Raw genomic sequence first — 21427 nt, 5'->3', positions numbered from 1 at the left:
TTTCACGGGCTTTTCCTGGCATGGAGAGCAAATCATAAGGGCAGAGCCTAGTTCCTTTTCTTTTAGGTGCGCAGCAAAAACATTTCTTTCAGCTTTTTTTAATTAAGGGGTTCCAGCTTTCCCCCCCCCTCTGCTTTATGGTCCACTGGGGTCCCCGAGGACTGTTTTATCATTATCAATATCATTTTAGACTGCTGCATTCTATGCTTTGCTGTGCCATGGCTTGCTTTTCTTGGCTGTTTAATTGATTTATATAATTGACTTGGTTTGTTTTATATATGTTTTTCTTAGTCTGAATTGTTTTAATCATCTCTTTGCTTGTTTTTATTTGTTGCAAGTCACCTCAAACAGGTCTAGAGAGGCGGCCCATGTATTTTCTAGATAAAATAAATAAAGCTTCACCCGCTCCATTCTGGCATATATAGCTGCCGTTAAAGGTAAAACATGATAGTGTGCCAGGCCTGATATGGCCCACAGATGGTGATCAGTGGATATTGTGGAGACAACCAAAGGCAGACTTCAACACAGGAAAGTTTCAGGAGGAAGATGCTAAGATTACATAGACTATGGATCTGGTTCACTTCTTCTGAGGTGGAGAGGATCCCTGCTTAAGTATCTACTGTAGGATTCTGAAATAGGTAGAAAGAGAAGACTGGGATGAGAGAAAGGTAGGTGAGACTGGGTGATGGGAGCATAGCTCACCTCATAGCACAGCTAAGAGTGTGGAGGTTTGTTACTGGAATATGGATTGTTACCGCCTTCTTTCCTGGGGCTTACTGTATTTCTGTTTCTGGATTCGGTGGTGGATGTGGCAAGCCACCTCCAACTTTCTCCTGGGTTGGCTCCAGTTTTTGGAGACCCTCCACACAAAAGCTTAGTTTAGGCGGGTAGCCATGTTGGTCTGCACTGTAGAACAGCAGGATTAGAGTTCAATGTCTAAAAGGGTTGCTTGGACTCTCAAATAGAGATGGGCACGATCATCTCCCGTTCCCAAGCCCGTGGATCGTAGATGCCAAAGCGGGGCACGCTGGTATTCCCAGCGATGTGGGAAGGTGGGTTGTGGCAGCAGCCGACTCTCTCTCTCTCTCTCTCTCTCTCTCTCTCCCCCCCCCCCCAAAAGGCTAGCAAGTAGCAAGCAAGAGCTCTGTCCCACTCCACTGCTTGCAGAAAGTGAAACCCAGCCTGGGAGCCCATGGCATGGGTCCCATTCAGCAACACAGGAGGTCTGTGTTTGGCCATCAGAGCTGCCTATCAGGGTTTGCAGGGATGAGATTGAAGTGCCCATGGCTAAAGAACACCCCCTTCCCCCTCCCTCCCCTGGGTGTCTTCTCCCAACTTGCGACTGCTTTGTTGCTTCGTGGTTGGAGGAAGCCCTGCTGATCAAGGAAAGCTGGGCTTCCATTCCGTTGCCAGGGGAATAGATTGCTGGCGCCTGAGTGTCTGGATCCCCGAACCAAGCCCGATCGCCCCGATCCAGGCCTCTCCCGATCACTGGATTGTTGGCCGCGGGCGATCACGATCCGCCAGGTCACGATCGCGCGATCGCCATTATCGTGGGTTTTTATCGATCATAATGCTGCTCGTGCCCATCTCTACTCTCGAAAGCTTACACTCTGAAAATCTTGTGGGTCTCCATGCCACTAGACTCTAATCACACAAGTTTCAAACTAAACATGACAGAAAGAAGTCACATGTCTAACTTGCTCACAGGTAAAGCAGAGGTTTAAGTGTGTGTCTTTTTAACAGAAAAACAGTGAGGGGAATCGAACACTTCTCTGCCTTTACCCAGCAGGACTCTTTTCTTTGAAGCATTATGCTAAAACTGCCCTGTTCAGAACTTTTGCCAACAAATAATCTGCTATAATCTGGAATTTATTTGTATTGTTTTAAGATGGTTTCAGTAATTTTGGTATTGTTTAAAATAAGTCATAAGGCTCGCCCTAAGGGAAGGAGTCTTTTGCTCAAGAAAGGCAACTTTTAAAAAGTGTATATTTATTTAAATAAATTATTTAAAGAACAATTTCAAACACATTTATGAAGGCTAGCAGATTTCTCATGTCTTGAATTTTTATTGACTTTTGGATCAACTTCCTCATCCAGGTCTACTGTCCCATGACATGTGTTCCTTGTGTCTGATTTCAGATGGCTGTCTGAGGGGAAAACTCGCATTACACTTTTGGTACAGTCTTTGCCACAGACCCCAGAGTCAGATGCTCTAGAACATTCTCACATCCCATTATGCAAACACAAAGGCACTGCTCATCCCAGAAACAGCTTTGACCCTTTCCAGGATCCATCAGAAAGGAGTGCTGGGGGCAGGCCCTGGACCTCTCTGTTAAGTCACCCATGGAGTATTCTAGCTACCATGCTGAAAAAATCCCTCTAGATCATGTAGAGTTACACGTGGCTGGAGCTGCCATGTTTGTTCATTGTGGTACAAGAGAGAGGCAGAGCTGGTGGGGCTTTGTGGCTCTTGTTGCAGACCCTCAGTGGAATCAGAGCTCCCCCTTTCGGCTGGGAAAGAATTCATAAACCAGTCATGACTGCGAGGGATCCAGAGCGGGGCCCCTGCTGATGGTCTTGAAAGGAGATCTGGTTCTCCACAGCTCCTTGTGGGCTCAATCCAGAGACTCCCACCCTGCCTCCAAACCGATGGCACTCCCCTGGCTGCTGGAGGTAGGGAGCCACGGAAGATGCACGCACAAAGGATGCCTGAAACCACTATGAATACGCCTGCTGTAAAAGCCAGGCCTCCCATGATCAACAAGCAACTGGAACAGTCGCTCAGTGGAGGGGTAGCTGTAGGCGGGGGCATCTTTGCACCCAAAGGAGAAGCCAATGTCAAAATTGTGGCAAGCAGGCAGTAAGAGCTGGGCCACCTCAAAGCAACATCTGGACACAACACAACGTGCGTTCCTCAGAAAGACGGTGGGCTGTGGAGAAAATGGGAGGTGTCCATCAGTAAAGTATCAACTTATTCTCATAAGAAAGGAGTCGGGGGCACACACCCCAAAGAAGCAAACAATCCTAATTTTCTTTGAGCAATATGGAAAAGCAGTGTATAAATATCTCAAACAAAATAAATAGTTCTCCAGACCCCAATAAAATATGCACATTTGCATATATTGGCTCATAGTTACATAAACCAATTTGTATGTTACTGAAGGCAGGGGAGTGACACTTCTAATAATAACAACATTCAATTTATATACCACCCTTCAGGATGACTTAACACTCAGAGCGGTTTACAAAGTATGTCATAGCCCCACAACAAAACACCCTGTGAGGTGGGTGGGGCTGAGAGAGCTCTGAGAGAGCTGTGACTGACCCAAGGTCACCCAGCTGGCTTCAAGTGGAGGAGTGAGAAATCAAACCCAGCTCTCCAGATTAGAGTCCCGTGCTCTTAACCACTACACCAAGCTGGTCTTGTGGCAGCTGAGCCCCCACCAGTCTTATCCACCTTCACCGCTTCATGATCTTAAAAACATTACTCACTGAAAGGGGCAGACAAATTAAAACAGAGTACTCTAAATAAAATTCCCTTTCAGAATTTTGAATGTATGCTCAGAATAAGATGTAAGTATTTGAATGTATGCTCAGAACAAGATTTTATTAAATGAGGCCTAAAAATTCTTTAACGTTCACATTTTTCTTTCTGCTTAGGGCTTAGTTTCAGCAAAGAATTTGCACAAATCAACAAGATTTTCACCGATTCTCCCACCCATTGAAAACCTCTGACTCCCCACTCCCCAATGCTGTTCCTACAGCAACATTTTGGGCTGCAGCAAAATGGGGGAAGATGCAGAATCTCTGCAGCTCCCCAATAGACGTCCTCTATCAACAAAAATCACCAATCGATCCAAGCCTTTGTAACTATAAGGGCTAGAAACTATAGTGGCTACACCTTAATAGGGCATAGACAAGGAAGGGGCGTCTTCTAAGCTGTGACATCTAGCTAATTATTTTTTCATGTAGGGTGTGCATTCTCCGGTCAGGAACTGCCTAGTTCAAGGGACAAATATAGGCCAGCAAACTGGCTCCTAACTAGTACTGACCGACTCCGATAGAAGGTAAGGAAAGAGATGGGCCAAGAATCTCACCTCAGATTCCTTATCAGCAGTGAATTTCTGGACTCTTGAGATCCCAAACGCATGGTGTGTGGTGCTGCTTCTGAGGGGCTCCAAGACACAGCAAAGGTTGGCTCATACTTGAAAACGATTGGGAAAGAAGGATGTGGTGGAGACTGCTCGCTCGCATCATTTCCTGAACACACCCTGCGTGGCTTTGAGGCCCACAGAAAGGCAGTTCCTGCTCCATCATTGTTTCCACAGGTGCACCCCCCGCAAGGCAGCTGCCACATCAGCAGCATGTGATAAAAGACATCCAGCATAAAACAGTTGGTCAACTGCCAGAAATATGGCTCAAGAGAAAGAAGAGGGAAAAAACACCACAGGAGGAAAATACACAGCATAAATTTAATTCAGCTACCATGGAGAACAATTAAATTAGGGGTGGAAAAACTATTACAGCCAGGACAGTTCAAGTTTCCAGGTCCCCCCCTCCCCAATTTTTTAGGGAAAGGGGGAAAATATATATATTTATATATGCATATATACACACACTCAGGATTCAAACGAGGTTATGAACACTGCTGGGATCATAAATAAAGGAATCGGACAAAATGAAAATACCCACCAGCAAAAACAAAAAAAACACAAAGCCACCAAGAAAACACAAAACAACAAAAGTATACACAAAAACACAAGGAAAAAAGAGGTAGATTTTTGAAGGGGTGTAAAAACAATTAAGGAATAGATTATAAAAAGGCGGGTTAGGAAGGATAGGAGAGGCTTATCTGGCTGTAAATTGAGGAGCCGCAGAAGGGAGGGAAATTACAGAGTACTCCATTGGCGGAGTAAGGGCATAACTAAATACAACATGAAAATGAGTGTGACTAAACCCTGGCTGCTTGTGTACTAGGACCTTCTGCGCAGCTTAACTAGTCCTTTCCCGTAACCAGTTGCATACAGCAGGTGTCATTCCCAGTAACAATCCAGCAATGTCTGTTATGAGGGGCGTGATTCCATAGCCCCATTGAGAGGTACTGTTTCACCTCTCAACTGTCTCTTTACAATTTTACTCCTTTGTTCTGTATTGTTTCTTGAACACTTCTAGTTCAAGGACAGTTGGCAGTTGGTTAATTGCTGCTACCTTTTTCTCTTCAGAGCCATTTTGTTAATGATTGCAATTGCAGAATTATGGCCATGAAACAAAAGGGGAAAATGGACAATCACTTTGGCCACAAAGAGGCAAACAGCAATTAAAGGGCATCTGCCCCACCCACCCATCCTTTCCTGGAACATGAACTGAATAAGGATACAATTTGAGAATGCTACAGCCACTGCAAATGAATGGGAATTGAGCTGAGAGGAAGAAACAACAGCGAGAAGTAGGAGGAAAATTTAGAGGGACAGTAGCCCTTGGAAGTTTCAATGCCACTGTGTCAGTCCACAAAAGATCAGTTGGATGCTTTATGAAAAAAGAAAAACTACACAGAAAATATTGGTTAGCAACAGTGTCATCTACATAAAACTGAATGAATGAATGTTAATTTCAGACCATGTGGCTTGTGTAGAAACCTCTGATGATTTTTTTTAAAAGTCTCATTATTTGGGCGTAAATTTGGAGCACAGAAATATGTGGGAGGGAATGGGCAGGTTAACCCTTTCCCCACTTAGTACTTCTCTGCTTCTAATTGCCCAACCTGCTTTGCCCCATCTGTCATTTGTTTCAAACTGCAAGTTTGCCAAGGTAAACAAAGGTGTTTGGAACCCTTCAGGTAGAAAATGATGAGCATGGGAGGCGGCATTTGGAGCAGAAAAGCAGTGGGCAGGGAAACAGTTCCGCATGGCCCCTTCTCTGCTTCGAAGTGCACCATTCAAAATTGCTTTTCTCTCTCTGTTCAAAAGATTGCTGGGGTTTTGTTACATGTGTGCACCACATGATGTTTAATTAGGCCCAACATCTCACTTAAGAAGTGGCAGAAGATTCGTTGCGAACAGTGAGGGTGAGAGATGTTTCTCAGTGAGAAACATCTAATATGTGTAGCTATCTAGGAAATAAGTCTATCCTCCAATGTGTTCTTTTAGGCATCTCGGGAAATAACACACCTACTTCTTTCAAAAGGCCTTTGTGAAGGGGAGAAGAGGTACAGCTGGGTGAATAAGTGGTAGACTAAGTGACCCTAAAGCTGACAAGAGCAAAAAGTGGGGAGATTATGAAATTTGGAGCAAAAAGAAATAGGCAAAGTGGTTTGTTTTTTTTTCAGGAAAAGGAACCCCCTTTCCCCACCTCCATCAGGGCAAACCCAACAGGGTTGACAAGTCCCAACCCCAGATGCGGGATCATAGAGGGAAGGATTGGTTTGTGAGAACAAGGACAGGCGCATCAAGCAACAGTGCAGATATTTGGGGTGGGTGGGAAGGGGTTGCACGAGGGGACACCTACAATCTAAAGGATCTTCCAGTGCAGAACAGTAGAGTGGAAAAGACATCAATCAAGGCAAAAAAAAAACCTTTCCCACCCACCCAAAAATAATAATAAAAAAGACAAATATTCTCCCCACACCCCTAATGTTTGTCCATGAGTCAAAGTATTCAAGAGTGCAGGATTAAGAAGAGCGGCGTTCACTTTTCTTCTTCTTTCTCTCTCTGTATTTCTCTGTGTGCGTCCAGTGGGAAAGTTGTCTCATTCAGCTTCTTCCCTCGTTTTTTTTTCCTTTCCCTTTTCTATTTCACCACCCCGTCCCATTAACATCTTCATCTCTCCTCTTTTTTGGACACTTTGGAGGAATGCCACGCTGTAGAGCTGCAGGGAGGAAAAGACAAAAGTATAGAATTTTTTTTAAAAGGGCCTGTCTCCTCACAAAACAGGAAGATCGGTAAGTATAATGGTGGACATTCTAAGAGATGGGAAGATTTCCAGCTCCGCCGCCAGGGGAGAGCATCTCACACTCACCGGATGAAGGTTTTGAAGGCAGCCGACTGCGGATTGATACAGAGAGGGACACGTTTACCCCGCTGCTGATCCAAGATAAACCTGTGCACCAGTTCTGGAAAAGAAGAGATTCCTTTCACTCTTTTTTCTGTTGTATCTTCTTTGGTTTCCCTCTATTTTGTCCTGTCCTACTCATTTACTGTTGATTGCCTGTTTGTTTTTTACTGCAGTGGTCTGGACAATCTCCATAAATTGGGAGTGAGGGAGGGAGAGATCAGATGGTGTTTTCCCTGTTGGGCATCATGTTAGGACCAAAGTGCACCAAATCCATTAACAGCAGGCCTGAATCCTGTGAAAAATTCCTGAGTTGTCCACAGCAGTGGGGCTCCAGTCTTCATGGGTAGGATTTGACTGATGTAGGATTGGAAAGAGCTTTTAACAAAACCTTACCTTTATATCTTGCTCTTGAGAGCCAGTTTGGTGTAGTGGTTAAAAGTGGCAGGATTCTAATCTGGAGAACCGGGTTTGATTCCCCGCTCCTTCACGTGAAGCCAGCTGGGTGACCTTTAGTCAGTCACAGCTCTCTCAGAGCTCGCTCAGCCCACCTACCTCACAGAATGATTGTTGTGGAGATAATAATAACACACCTTGTAAACTACTCTGAATGGGTGTCAAGTTGTCCTGAAGGACAGTATAAATTGAATGTTGTTGTTATTAATATCATCATCATCATTATTATTACATGGTCTCCCGTGGGGATGCCTGAGCACATCTGCATAGTTTTTCAACATCTGGCACCCTCAGCCTATTCATCAGTACTATGCAAATGTGATGGGCATCCATGGACACCCAGCATCTCTGGTGCCAGGACAGGTGCGCCTAGTGGATGGGGCAGGAAGATGCAATCTCACATCCCTTCTCCCCCCTTCTACACCTAGTAAGAAGATTTGTCTAAATGAGCCCTTTCTGCTTCCATTCTTCACCTTTCTTCTTTGTTTACTTCCTTTCTTTCACCTCTTTCCACCATCCCCCTCCCCAACATGGAGATGCCCACTGTCTTTGCTACAAAGAAAACCTCAGAAGAGGAGAGCACAGCCCTATGACCTCTTTGGAGCCCGGAGGTGATGTAAATGGCTGGGAAGGAAATGGCAAGGCTCCAAGGGCTGAACTTCAGCACCCCGCACAGTTAAATCAGAAATTATGCAAAACAAAGTAAACGTGCCAAATTTGCATGATATATACAGGTGGCAAAGTTCAGCTCTTTCGTTGATGGATTCTAATTAATTTTTAAAAAATGTATTTAGTGGAAGATTCAAGACATTTTTAGCCTGCCCTTTTTTTTGTGATGGTCTCAAGATGTTAAATAATGCTAAAAAAAACAATAAAAATTTCACACCAATTGAAAATCATACAAAACAAATCTATTAATCAAGCACAGCTTGTCAGGGTAGAGTGGCACTTTAAAATTTAAAATACAGGATTTTTTGGTATTATTCATATTATATTTTGTTAGATACAATCTATATACGGTTTTTAAAGAATTTTGGTACACTTCTCTCTTACTGATCTGTTGGCTATGAAACAGCTGCTCTTTACTGCCCTAAATTTTTGGGTTTGTAACAGAACCACCACCAGCTGCTGTCAAGGCTGAATTATCAGATTTATGAGGTTGCTCACACAAACACTTCATTCTGGCTGTATCTGTGACCTCTGTTCCTACTGGGATTATTATTGGGCCTGGCCCATTGTTGCTCTAATCTGGGCAGACCAAGCTAGCCCAGTCTCGTCAGATCCCAAAAGTTAAGGTTAGCCATAGTTAGTATTTTATCTATGTAACTACATCTGTATTCTTGTATTTTTGCTTCTGTTTTTAATGAATGATTTTAGATTGTGAAGGCCCAGGGCTTTTTTTCAGGGAAACACGGGGGAATGGAGTTCCGGAACCTCTTGAAAATGGTCACATGGCTGGTGGCCCCGCCCCCTTATCTCCAGACAGAGGGGAGTTTAGATTGCTCAGTGGCGCGGAGGGCAATCTCAACTCCCCTCTGTCTGGAGATCAGGGGGCAGGGCCACCAGCCACGTGACCATTTTCTCCGAGGGTAACCCACTGAGTTCCATCACCTCTTTTCCCAGAAAAAATGTCCTGTGAAGGCCTATGGCCACATACAATAAATTCTAGTTAGTATTTGGCTGGGAGACCATCCAAGAGTTGCTATGCACAGGCAGGCAATGGAAAACCAGCACAGTTTGTCTCTTGCTTCAAAAAACCTACAGAGTCACCAAAAGTCAGCTGCAACCTGATGGCACTTTCATCCATCAGTTCATTGTTTGGTTTATTGCATACAAATCAACTGCTAACCTTCTGTAAAAATAGTAGTATTAAATCTTTCATTTGCCACTAAATCTATGACAGGAAGGAGGGGGGAAACCCAAACAGCTTCTTCAAGATTCAAAATTGGTGTAAATGGATACATGGGTTAAATGGACTATCTTCCTGAATTCAGTTTGGATACTCCTCTTTTTTGTATGGATTACTGGAGTTATCAAGCAGATTTTATCAGGAAAAAAGTTCAGCTCTGTATCATCTGTGTTATAGTGTATTGTAAAGAGGTCTCGCTGTGTTCCAGTTTTGATATTTATAGCCAGAATAATACACAAAACAACATGCAGCCAGAATTGTACAGAATGCCTACAGCCACAGCAGGTCTGCAACCTGTCCCACAGAGAGACAACTGGTAAAGCACCCAGCTGCTGGGCCTGAGGAGTTAGATGAGTAATAATTGTAATGATCGGGCATTTCAAGTAATTCACAGAACGTGCTGTAGTCTTCAGAATTACTCTGTAAGATAGGCCTGTATCACTGGTGTCTCTAACCATGCAGTTACTCCGAAGAAACTGCATTTTTGTTTGTGGAACAGGAGGTGGTGATTTCCACCAATACCCCCAACCCCTATGCTTTTCCTGAGGGTCTGCTGTTCAGGAAACATTTTGGAGGGTTCAGAAGGCCACAGCAGGAGAAGGAATCAGAAAATTCTACTCTATAAGATCCAGAGAAGTAGGGCTATACACCCACTGTTATCCCAGTACTAAAGATGTGGTGGGAGCTGAAGTAGTAAGCGTTTCTCTAGAACCTGTTCACACAGTGTGAATACACACATCCATTCTATCTGAATGTGTGTACACCTATTCGCAAGAAAGAGCCAACACGAGTTCACTTACAAAGGAAACTGGGGCCTAGTGCCTGGGATAAATGTGAGATTTGAATCACACATTCAGCTGTTGAAGGTAACATGAGAATGCCTCAACAACCATGTATTTTTTTAAAAAAACAAGTATTGTATATGCGTTCACAGTAATTTGTGAAAAGGTTTGGTATCAAAGGGAGTTCAGAGCTGAGGTGCGATTTGAATGAGGGACTTCCTAGTACACTGCTCTGCCTCTTAGCTTCTCCAGCTCTTTGAAACCAGTAGCACAATTGGGACAGCACTTTCTTCTGTACACACCTTCCTTCATATTGAGATGTGGCACAGCCAACTTCTTGATAAACCCTTCTTATTTCAGACTGTTAGTCAGAGTCGAGCAGGCGTTTTCAACACTGGTCCCTAAATTATGGAACCAACTTCCTGCTGAGATTAACTGAGCCTACCGCAAAGGCACTTTCCAAACGGTTTTAAAAACCTGTCAATTTAGCCAGGTTTTCAACCGATTTGCTGACTGAAGTTTTAGCTTTCAACTCTTTAACGAGTTTGTGAGTTAAGAGATATTTTTTCTGTGTCGAATGGCACCGGTTGGACACTTGTCAGCTTCCCTCAAGTTTTGAAATGTAGGCAGCTTGGCGGAATGTTGGACAAGTGACAGTTGAAAAGTCCATTGGACAGCAGTCGGAGAGCCAAGCTGCAAGACCAGGATGACTACATTTCCCATCAAAACTTGAGGGAAGCTGACAAGTGTCCAACCAGTGTCATTTGTCACTTACAGATTGGCCCTGTATAGGCCCAGAAAACCTCTAACTTGCTTTTCAACAAAACAAACAAGCTGACTATCTAGAGGGCTGGTAGGAAAGTCAAAGGCACCTGAGGAATCAAGTCAAGACAAGATTCAGACAAGATAGACTACCTTTGACCTGCCAGACTGATGTGAGATTCTTCTCATAAGAGCCATCAAACTTTGGGTCTGCCCGGGGCTCAAAGTCACTGGTGTAGACGCGGCCCGAGGAGACGGAGAAACAGCAGGTGCACATGCATGTGTGGTAACGCAGCCGGCCCTCATCCAGGTAGGGGTGAGAGAGAGCATCCTTGGCAGATATCCTTTTGGCCTGATGATCACAGAACAGAATTCAGAATGAATAAACTTGCGTGATAAAATTCTCTCTGGATCAGTTGGTCCCCCCTACAAACAAAGTCACTCATGCACCGTGAAGTGCAGGAAGGTTCACAAGAGACTGTAAATCAACCAAATCATTCAAGATGTAAAACTGGGCTTTGCGTACATTTGAAACATGCCACACTTTTAAAATCTCCAGTGACAAGGCCGAGAGATCAACACCCTCATCAACGTACATTGTGTTTTAAATTACAAAAACAGACGCCAAGTTCTGAAGAGACCTACAGACAAAATTGCAGTAGGGAACAGAACTGATATTTGCATTTTAAAAGGCTCCTGTTTTGGCTCAAATGTTTTAAAAAAACAGAACATGCCATATCTTGTGACCAGAATTTGAACAACACCCTGCAATGAAACATTCAAATCAAAACTCAAATATGGAACCTGAAGCCTGCAGAGAAATTTGAGTATCTGCTTCAATCACCAAAATTAATTTTAGCTAAAATGATACTAACCACTGCCTTAAAACTGTGCTTCAGGTTATTAATTTCAGTTAAATCTGAATTAGTTACTCCCAACTAGAATTCATCAGGCCTGGAATAACCTAGATTATTTATTTGTTTATATTACAGGCCACTTTTCCCAGTGAGACATATAACCCATACTCCGCCCGCTCCCCGCAAATATACTCAGGACCAAAGCAGAGGGCAAATGGGGTCCCATAGAGGAATTCTAAAACTAGAGTTGTGTTTACTCTTGTTGCACACAGTACAAACCTGGAATCATTGAATATACAAAGCTCCAGCCTTCAGTTTGGCATTCCAGCACTGCCAAGATTGCCTGTTCAGCCACCCTGGCTCCTCAGACAGGCAGGAGCCTCCAACCAAACTTCTCCCATGAGTCTCTGGTGTGAACTCACCGGGTCAAAGACCAACATCCGGCACAGCAGATGGATGGCTTCATGGGTGGCTTCTCCCGAGAGCATGTAAAGGACAGAGAGTGATGGCTAGAAGGGAACAGAGGAGAGAAGCAGCTGAAGGGGAGATGGTATCACTGTCTACCCCAGTCCTGCCTTTCCTACAAACCAGCTCTTACCACCCCTATCCCAACTGTACTCACTGGTTTGTGATTGCCACGCAGTATGTGAGCTCGGGCCCCCTCGCAGGCCGAATGGAGGGCAGCCACTGGAGGAGTCCCCAGGAGATCCGTAATTAGATCCAACTGCCATCCACAGGACAACGCGTAACCACAACCAAAAGGGTACGAAGGATGAAGGAAAACAGAAAAAGAAAGAAGTTCATTGTCGAGTCCAACCACTTTCCAAACAACCTTTTCTAAACCATTGCTGCATCTTAGTGATTTGGTGCCACCTGTTTGCACGGACATGAAGGGTAGCTTTCCCCAGATTTAGGTTACCCCCCCCACCCCCCGCCCCCCACCCCCAACATGGGATCTTCATAGGGCTGTTTCTTGACTGGTGCTAACAGTGTAAGGAGGAGGAGGAGAGTGTGGTGGTGTGGCCTCCAGATATCATATGGAAGAGAAGGGCTATCAATAGTTATTTATTTCTGTCATTTATAGCCCTCCTTTCTCATTGAGACTCAAGGTGAACTACATAGTGTGAGACTAGTACAGTCAATATCAAGGATATTTCAATAAATAATGCGATAGAGTATATAAATGCAAATTTGCAAAGACATAACATCAGCAGAAATCCAATACAGAGTTGAAGAAATGCTGAAACAGAGCATAAGCAATTCTAAGACTAACATATTAAATAACATAGAACTACCTTGTTAGGATCATTCGTAAAACAACAGTTCCCTCAATTACCAGTAGATGGCTCCAAAATCCCCAAGACTCCCTAGTTGGAAAACTGTTCTCTTTTGGCACTACTGGGAACCACAACAAATATGGTCCCTCTGCTGACAGCATCTTGTACCAGCACTATAACTCCTGTAGTTGTTGGGCATTAGCGCTTTTAGGCCAGCTAGAGCTGTCCCGGATTAATCAAAGCGCCTACAAAGTCCAGTAAGTAATGGCATCAAAATGTTATTACTTACTGGACTTTGTAGGCGCTGTGATTAATCCGGGACAGCTCTAGTAGTGACCATTAAGGAAATTAATTTTATTTCTCCCATATAGATGATGAATTGTTCTTTGGTGGCCGTTCTGGAAGATTCCAGACAATGGTAATGGAAAGCATGCTTTGGCACCATCTGGTGGACATATATGGGACTACATGCACAACACACACCCTGCCCCAATATTGTTCTATCAGCCACAGGTACCTGCTGAATGGGACTTTGGGCCTGGAAGAGGATTCGCCTGCCCAGGAGCTCAGCAAAGATGCAGCCTACAGACCAAATGTCAATTGGGCGCCCATAGTGCCTGGTGCCCATCAGGATCTCCGGGGCCCGGTAATACTGAGTAACCACCTCTTGAGTCATGTGCTGGGATTCATCCGGCTCCTCTACCCGGGCCAAACCAAAGTCACAGATCTGAAAGAAAGGCAGAGGACATGTTAAACCCGGGAGCAATCTAGGAGGAGGAAGGTTAGAGAGATCTGATCCTAAGTCATCGCCAGCTTCTCTTCACTATGTACTGCCCACTGCTGCAATGGATGAGTTCTCTTGGTGGTATGCCTTATTATTGGTTTGTTTCTAAAATAAGAGCTGCGTTCACACCCTCTGCACCTAGGAGTGTTTTCTTTCTGATTCTGGGTGTGTGTTGGAGGCTTGCTGTAGTTATTCAATGATAGCTAAGATTAAGGAAGAGCTTCTGGGCATGTGTAGATGGCCTTTTTCCCCCCTTGTTGCTTCAGTAAGGTACTTCTCTTTCACTGGAGACTCTACAGACTGAGGCTGCAACTATCTACTGGACGGCCTGCCTGTCACTGCCGTGCTATGCAACGTCCTCCAAATTTAAACTGAAACAAGCCAGTGGTTTCTCTAGTCTGTCTGTGGGGCAGCAGCTTTGCAAGGTCTCCAGTGACTTGCCCTGGGCCGTCTACACACGTCTCGGCATAGCGCTAAACTCACGGTACAATTCTGTTTTCGTGGCACGATGTCAGAAATCGCGCCATGAAGATGCCCTTGATACCGTAAGTTTAACGCTATGTCGAGATGTGTGTAAACGGCCCTGGAGGGCTCCTGCGAGAAAAGCATGTCCGCTATACTGAGCTATGAGTGCCTCTCTTTGTGGCTTCATATATTCTAAGATGGAACATGGTTGTTCATACAGGACACGCTGTTTCATGATCTTTCCTTTGTCCTCACAATTCATGGGCACAAGTGAATTTTAATTTTACACGAGAGTAGGTGGAAACAGACCAAGATCAAGTCTGGAGAACCTCAAGCAAGTCAGCAATGAGTCCATGGCAGAGGTAGGATTTGAACCTGGGTCTCCTGGAACTTTTAACAAGTGGGACACTTATGGATTATCCCACATCAATCAGGAATCAGGCAACGCCTACACCAAAGGGCCATGTGTAAAGCAAGCGACTCAGTAACCCTACAGAGATAGCTCCAAAAGTGAGATACTCAAGTGTGTTATTAGATGATCCCCTCCACTACACCCACCACTCTGAAGCAACAGCAACAGCATGTACCCCATTCCGTTCCTGCTCTCTGTATGTCATCACTGTGTGGCAATGGAGAAAGGGCCACTTGAAAACCGCCATCCACTGGCAGCTGTAAAGGTGCGTTACCTTGAGGACACAGTTGCTGTTGACTAGCAAGTTCCCAGGCTTGATGTCCCGGTGAAGAACACCGGCAGAGTGCAAATATTTCAGCCCTGGTGGAGAGAGATAAGGGGGAAGCACATTAAAGATTGCTGAAAGGCCTGGCTGGAGCAAATGGATGGAGCGCAGAAGAGCCATCCAGTGGGATAAGCTCAGAGAGGGTAGGAAGCGATCGCCAAAATAAATGAGGCAAGACGGGAGAGGACTTCGAAAGCAGCCACAAGAAAACCCAGAAAACAAGTTGAAGGAAGAGAGAAGAAGAAAATTTAAGAGGATGGGTAGAAGAAACAGCTCAGGGATGGAAACTTCAGAACGATACCTCACTATGCACTGGAGATCCACGCTTCAATCATGAAATTTTAATTTTTAAAAACATTTCTTTATCCCACCCTTCCTCCAAGGAAGCTCAGGTTAGGCAACTGCTGCAAAGTGAACTTCACGGCCATGTGGAAATTTGAAAGCTGATCCCCACCACTGCACTGAAATCCCACAGCCACCCATCCTGCTTCACCTTCGTAAGTAAAGTGAATAGCTACCAGGGCAGGACTTTTTCAGTGGTGGCACCTCAGCTCTGAAACCTTTCCCCTGCAGCTGTTCATCAGGTGCCAGCGTTCTCCAGCATAAGGTGAGGACTTCTTTATACTCAGGTTTTGATTCCCCATCCCCTTCTTTGTCTTCTTCTGTACAAAGACTCTATTGTTTTCATGGCTGAGTTAGCTTTCAAGGGATTTTTTTTTTAAAAAGAACTATTTTAAAATGTTTATATTTTTTCATGTTGGTTTTATTTCTGTAGTTTTAATTGTCTGTTTTACACTGTGGACCTCCTTGAGAACCATCTGCTGAGAGCAGAAGCCATATATTAAAAAAAGAGAAAGAAAACAAAAAGGTCAGGCTTACCCCTGAGGATTTGATAGAGAAAGACTTTGATGTGATCAGCGCTGAGTGGTTGTGGAGACACAATGACTTTGTGAAGGTCACTTTGCATCAACTCTGTGATGACATAACTGGTGGACATTGTCAAGGACGACAAAGAATGCAGATAACCCCTCATAAGCAAAATGAAAAACTAGTTCTCCACTTGCTTCCCAACAAACTGAGAAAGCAGAGAGAGTGGATCATATGAACCAAACAAGGGAGTTGCTCAAACAGTGATGGCAGATAAAGAATTTGCAGAACGAAAGAATGTTAGACAACTGGGAGAACAGAAAAAGCTAGTCCGGAAAAAAATAAACCTAGCATAAAAACAAAGCAAGATAAATGAAGATAGAAGAACTCTGTAAAGTCTTAACTGAACTGGACAGTTTCAGCAGAAAAAATACAGTGATGGCAGGAGTAAAGAAGTAAGAGTATTATTAGCAGTATTATATACTATTATTATTATACTAATAAAAGGTTTTAAAAGGTACAGAAAAGAGGAAATTATAGCAAAGGGGAGCAAAGGAAAGGTAAAAATGTAATTGAGATGGTCCCAGGAAAGGAACTGATACCACATCAGAGAGAGACCCTGATTAGCTGTTGGAAGAGTTGGGCAAGAGGAAGAGAAAAAGTAAGCTTGGCAGAGATTGTAAATGAAAGAAATTAAATTGGGGGTGGGGAGGCACAATACAAATAAATAAAAAAAACCTGAGGGTAAGAAATACACTCCCCACCTAATTAAACAAGTATTAAGAAAACATGAAAACTTTATGAACATAATAAAGAAAAAGCAACAAAAAAAGACAGCAAAGTATGAGGCATTTCGCCTGTATTTTGGGCGAAGGATACATTTCCTCAAAACAGTCAATTTGTGGAGGCTGGAGAATGTCCAGTGCTGAAAGGACCTGAGGGGAGAAAGAGTGAGATCACACAAGGAAAACATTCTTCAGCGTGGTGCAATAGAGAGGTGGGACAAGATAGCTGCTTGTTTGCAGTATAACGTGAAAATATCTCAACAATTCAAGTTCCCCAACTCCCTCACCATGGTCAGCCCCAAACATTTCAGCATCTGAGGCAGAAAGTTCCAAAGGTTTCTTCCATTCGCCAGGCAGCAATAATATAACAATTAAACTAAGTAACTAACCATTCCCTAGCTTTTAATGACACCTAAAATATGCTGCGTGAGGGGAATGCCGCTCTCTACCTAAAGCGACATCAAGAAATACCTTGGCCGTTTCCACACGTCTTACCTGCCTGTGGAACATCACGCAAAAGACCCGGAAGACAGCGTCTTCTCACACGAAATCACGCAAAACCCGGATAACAGTCTTCCTGGCGCGATTTCGCATGAGAAGACGATGTCTTCCGGGTCTTTTGCATGATGTTCCACAGGCAGGTAAGGCGTGTGGAAACAGCCCTTTTCAGTGGGGCCAACAGCCCAATAAACTCAGTATACTGCCCCATACTTCCCAGCCCTTCAGTACGGCAGATCTCCAAAATTATTACCCAAAGTGGGTTTCTTTCCCTCTCCCCATGCCCACACATGCTTACGTTGTCGTGCTTGAAATAGCAGAGCATTTTCAGCTCTCTGAAGACCCGTTTGCAAGAGACTAGGTTCTGGAAAACGTTGGGCATCTTTTTGAGTGCAACTCGTGACCCATCTCGAGGATCTGTCACTGACCTGCGGACGGACATCACAGCCTTCAAGTTACAATCCTCTGCGCCCTCCCCATCCTCTAGCCCTTCAGGTCTTCACCCCACAAAAGAAAACACCTCTCCACTCACCAAACCACGCCAAAGGCTCCATAACCAATAGGCCGGTCTGGTTCAGGCTCCACCATCACTGCAGCGCTAGGGGCCGTCTGCTGTTGCTGAGGGGAGGCTATCTGTACCCCATTATTGCAATAGAACTTCTGCCCCCCACCTAGCCCAGCAGCTAGAGGGGGTTGTATCAACCCAGTCAGGGCCCCAAAAACATTGCTACAAAGCTGGGTTTGCAGGGGGTGATTGGGGTCCTGAAAAGCCATTGGACCAATTTGGAGGTGAAAGGGATACAGATTTTAGATTCGGGAGGAGGAATCGGATCTGTGAGGTACTCTTAGATTCAAATGAACATGCGTGCAAAGAATGTGGGAGTCTACAAGTGGGGAGAATTTTGTGGGTGTGAAGCTGAGAAGGACTTGAGCGCTAAATATGAGGCTCCTTTGAGCCACGATTTCCGTGTGTGAGAGAAAGACTTAATAAAAACAGAGGTACTACAGAAAACTAGGTAACCAATCCAACGCTCTCTGGTCTGGGAGACAGAAGGACGCTATATATTGTATCTATAGAGACCCAGAGCTCTTTATGGCACCACTTGATGCTCTTTAGGGCATCAAGTGAGGAATAATTTGTGAGAGGTCAATTTCAAGGTCGATTTGGGTGGTGGAAGATATTGAAGATGTTAAAGGGGAAAGCTCTGAGTCAGTTCGGGATGCTGGGGAAATCACTGGCGTTTAAATCAGGAACCTCTGCGACTGGGATTTTTAGCAGTATTTAACAGAAGGCAGAGGGGTACTCCGATTTTAATTGTGATTTGGAAACTTGTAATTTATCTTAAGAACTAATACAAATACTGATCTCTATAGAAATGTCATGGGGGACCCGGTCTTTTTCTTGCAAGAGGGTTGCAAAAATTGGGGACCCCCTGTGGACATGAACAATGATGAGAGCTGCAACTATAGGAGGAACAAATTTAAGCAGAGATGGGGGGGGGGGAAGCAGTAATAAATTTTGCAAGTGCACTTCAAAGTACAGAGGGGGGGCGGGGTCTATTGCCTTCTAATAAGTGGGGATTCCAGACTGCACCACAGGAATTGAGGGAGGAATCTAATAAACTGAGATTTCAAGAGCAGCAATACTTTTGGCTGGCTTCCAAAAAGGCAGGAAAACTTTAAGTATATTCTATGGTTATGAAAAGATCAATTCAGGACTCAAATCACTTTGGAGAAATTTCCTGGGGTAGGTGGCTTAAGTGTGTGGTATGGTGGGGGGGGGAGCTAACTTTGAGGTATCCAAATTCCTTTTAAGATTTGGGGAGGCTCGATCTAGTCTAGGGCAATTCCCCCAAACTGTAGGGCAATTTCCAAAAAGGTGCCTATTGGGGGGGGGGGGGAGAGGCTGTCTGCCAGAGGTAAAGATCAGGTGCAGATATTTGGGGGGGGGGGGGCTCCCAATAAAAAGGGAGGTGTTCTTAAAGTAAATCTTGAGGTGCTTTCTCTCCCTCCCGGGGGGGGTGAGTGGGGGGCTTCCAAACTGCGCTAGCCCCCACTCCACCTGAACGGGGGCCCTACCGGCATGCACCCCCCTCTCCTGCTGCGGGGGGGAAGGTGGGGGCGCCCATTGTGCGGAGGGGGGTCCCTCCTCCTCCTTCCCCCCCACCCGCCCCCCCGGGTGGGCTTGGCAGCGTCTCAGCAAGGCATGGGGAGAGCCGCAGAGAGAGACAAGAGGGACCCTCCCCAGGGAGGAGAGAAGGGGGGATGCGACTGCCCACGAATGCAAACCCGAGCCCACTGCAGCAGCAACGGCGGCGCAGCCCCCCGGAGAACGGTCTTTGTTAGAGGCTCTGCGGATCCATCTTTAAAGGGAGGAGGAAGGAAGGCAGCCGGCAGGAAGGAGAGGGCAGCCCGCGAAGGCAGGAGAGCCGGCCGGGAAGGGAGAGGAGCGCGGGCGGACCCCATCTACCGGCAGCCGGGAGAGAGGCAGCCGGGCGGGCGGGCAAAGAGAAAGGGAGGCGGGGGGAAGAGCCGAGAGGAGGCGAATGGGGGCAGAAAGTTGGACGGGAGCGGAGAGGGCCTGGAGGGAGGGGCAGCCCGAGACGCCCCGGCCCGGAGCCACGGGGAACGCGCGTGCGGTGCGTGCGCCCGCGGCGGCTCTTTTGTAAGCGCCTGAAGTAATTCTCATGTTGCAATCGGGGCGGTTTTAACCCATGGCCGGGCCGCCTATAGAGGCATTCAGGTATTTCGGCCTCCTCCAGTCTTTTACCCCCCTACAGCTGACAGCCTGACCCTGGTAGGTAGGCAGTAGGCGGCAGTGCATAGCCCTATAGCCATTTTGAGGGTCTCCTGAAGCATTCTATTCACCATAGAATTAAAATATTTCATTGCACGCTTAGAACTCTTCAGGAAAGCACATTTTGGGGATACAAGTGTTCAACACTGTAATATTTTGAAGTGAATAAAATTTGTGTTGTTAATATATATATAATTTATGGAAAATTGTTTTGCTTATGAGAGGTACAAAGTGCCTTTAACCATTGGGACCCTAGGGTGCCTCAGCAGAAAAAAATTGACGGCTCCTAACCCTTGGGGGGGCCCTAGGCTTCAATCTAGGCAGCCTTATGAATAATACAGCCCTGAACATGTACAGCTGACAACGTGAGACAAACCCCACATTTTCAACAAGTCAGCCTTTATTGCATAACTAAAAGCCATAGCAACAACACAAGAGAAAATCAAATTATCCATGAAGATGGTTTCAGGTGGGTGGCTGGGAAGATTTGAATTCAGTAGAACCTAAAATGCCTTGACCTGGATGGCCCACTATGGACGCCAGCCTCCAGGTGTCAACTGGAGATCTCCCAGAATTAGAATTGGTCTGCAGGCGACACAGATCAGTTCCCCTGGAGAAAATGGGTACTTCGGAATGTGGACTCTTGTCTGCTGAGGTCTCTCCCCTCCCCAAACCCTGCCTTTCCTAGACGCCACCCCCAAATCTCCCAGAATTTCCCAAATCCTCTCTAAATGTTCCTTTCCTTGAAAATCCTGTGAGGTCACCATAACTCAGCTGTGACTGGACTGCACTTTCTACCACCAACACCTTAAAAACCAGCAAGATTTCCGGAGTATAATTTGAGAGCCAAAGTTCTCTGACAAAGGGAGCTTTGTCTCTCCAAACCTTGGCCATTTCCACACACGTTGAATAATGCACTTTCAATGCACTTTAGCAATCCTTTGGAAGTGGATTTTTTGTTCCACACACGGAAAAGCAGTTCCAAATGTTCACTAAAGAGTATTGAAAGTGGATTATCCAACATGTGTGGAAGCAGCCCTTATGTCCTCGAAATACTGTTGGTCTTTAAAGTGCTACTGGATTTGAATCTTGCAGATTTATCCAGGTACTGGTTCCCTGTTTCATTCATAAAGTGGCTGCATGTTGGTTCTTTCTTACAAAGAGATGTACACACATGCAGGCAGGATGTATGTGCATTCACTGTAACATGCAAACAGGGCTAGAGAGTACACGGATGGATGCAGAGAATCAAAAGAGAGGAAAAGAACGTCTGGGGATGTCACTTCTGCCACACATAGGACACATCTGCATAGTGTTCAGTACTGCTCTGTGGCTGAACTAGTTGCAAATGGTTGCTATGGTGCAATAGTAGCACACTGCCCAGTGATAATATGGATGCTG

At 45.2% G+C, this 21427-nt stretch overlaps 1 protein-coding gene across 2 annotated transcripts; it reads right to left on the bottom strand.

Annotated features, from left to right (window-relative positions):
- Nucleotides 1–4456: 4456 nt before the first annotated feature.
- On the bottom strand, nt 4457–19111 carry LOC129340639 (serine/threonine-protein kinase NLK2-like). 2 transcript variants are annotated; one of them, XM_054995546.1, is made up of 11 exons: nt 17762–19111; nt 17528–17657; nt 16826–16881; nt 15959–16065; nt 15029–15114; nt 13611–13820; nt 12439–12540; nt 12239–12325; nt 11113–11311; nt 7018–7111; nt 4457–6867 (listed from the first exon to the last, which is right to left on the bottom strand). In XM_054995546.1, exons 1-11 carry the CDS (start codon nt 18001–18003, stop codon nt 6819–6821), a joined length of 1362 nt encoding a protein of 453 aa, XP_054851521.1. In that variant the 5' UTR covers nt 18004–19111; the 3' UTR covers nt 4457–6818. The 2 variants fall into 2 exon arrangements, 1 of the variants encoding a protein (XP_054851521.1); XR_008598040.1 differs by lacking the exons at nt 4457–6867; nt 7018–7111 and having other exon boundaries at nt 11230–11311; nt 12096–12325.
- Nucleotides 19112–21427: the final 2316 nt, after the last annotated feature.

This window comes from Eublepharis macularius, chromosome 12 (assembly GCF_028583425.1).
Source record: "Eublepharis macularius isolate TG4126 chromosome 12, MPM_Emac_v1.0, whole genome shotgun sequence".
Classification (NCBI taxonomy): domain Eukaryota; kingdom Metazoa; phylum Chordata; class Lepidosauria; order Squamata; family Eublepharidae; genus Eublepharis; species Eublepharis macularius.
Note: the sequence above shows the minus strand (reverse complement) of the source record. Positions and strands in the feature narration are given on the sequence as shown.

Coding starts and splice junctions, on each gene's coding strand:
- LOC129340639 (XM_054995546.1), bottom strand. CDS start 18,003: ATGGCTTTTCAGGACCCCAATCACCCCCTGCAAACCCAGCTTTGTAGC. Junction 12,541..13,610: donor CCCAAAGTCCCATTCAGCAG/GTACCTGTGGCT, acceptor TGTGGATGGCAG/TTGGATCTAATTACGGATCT. Junction 6,868..7,017: donor GCCTTCAAAACCTTCATCCG/GTGAGTGTGAGA, acceptor TCCTCCCTGCAG/CTCTACAGCGTGGCATTCCT.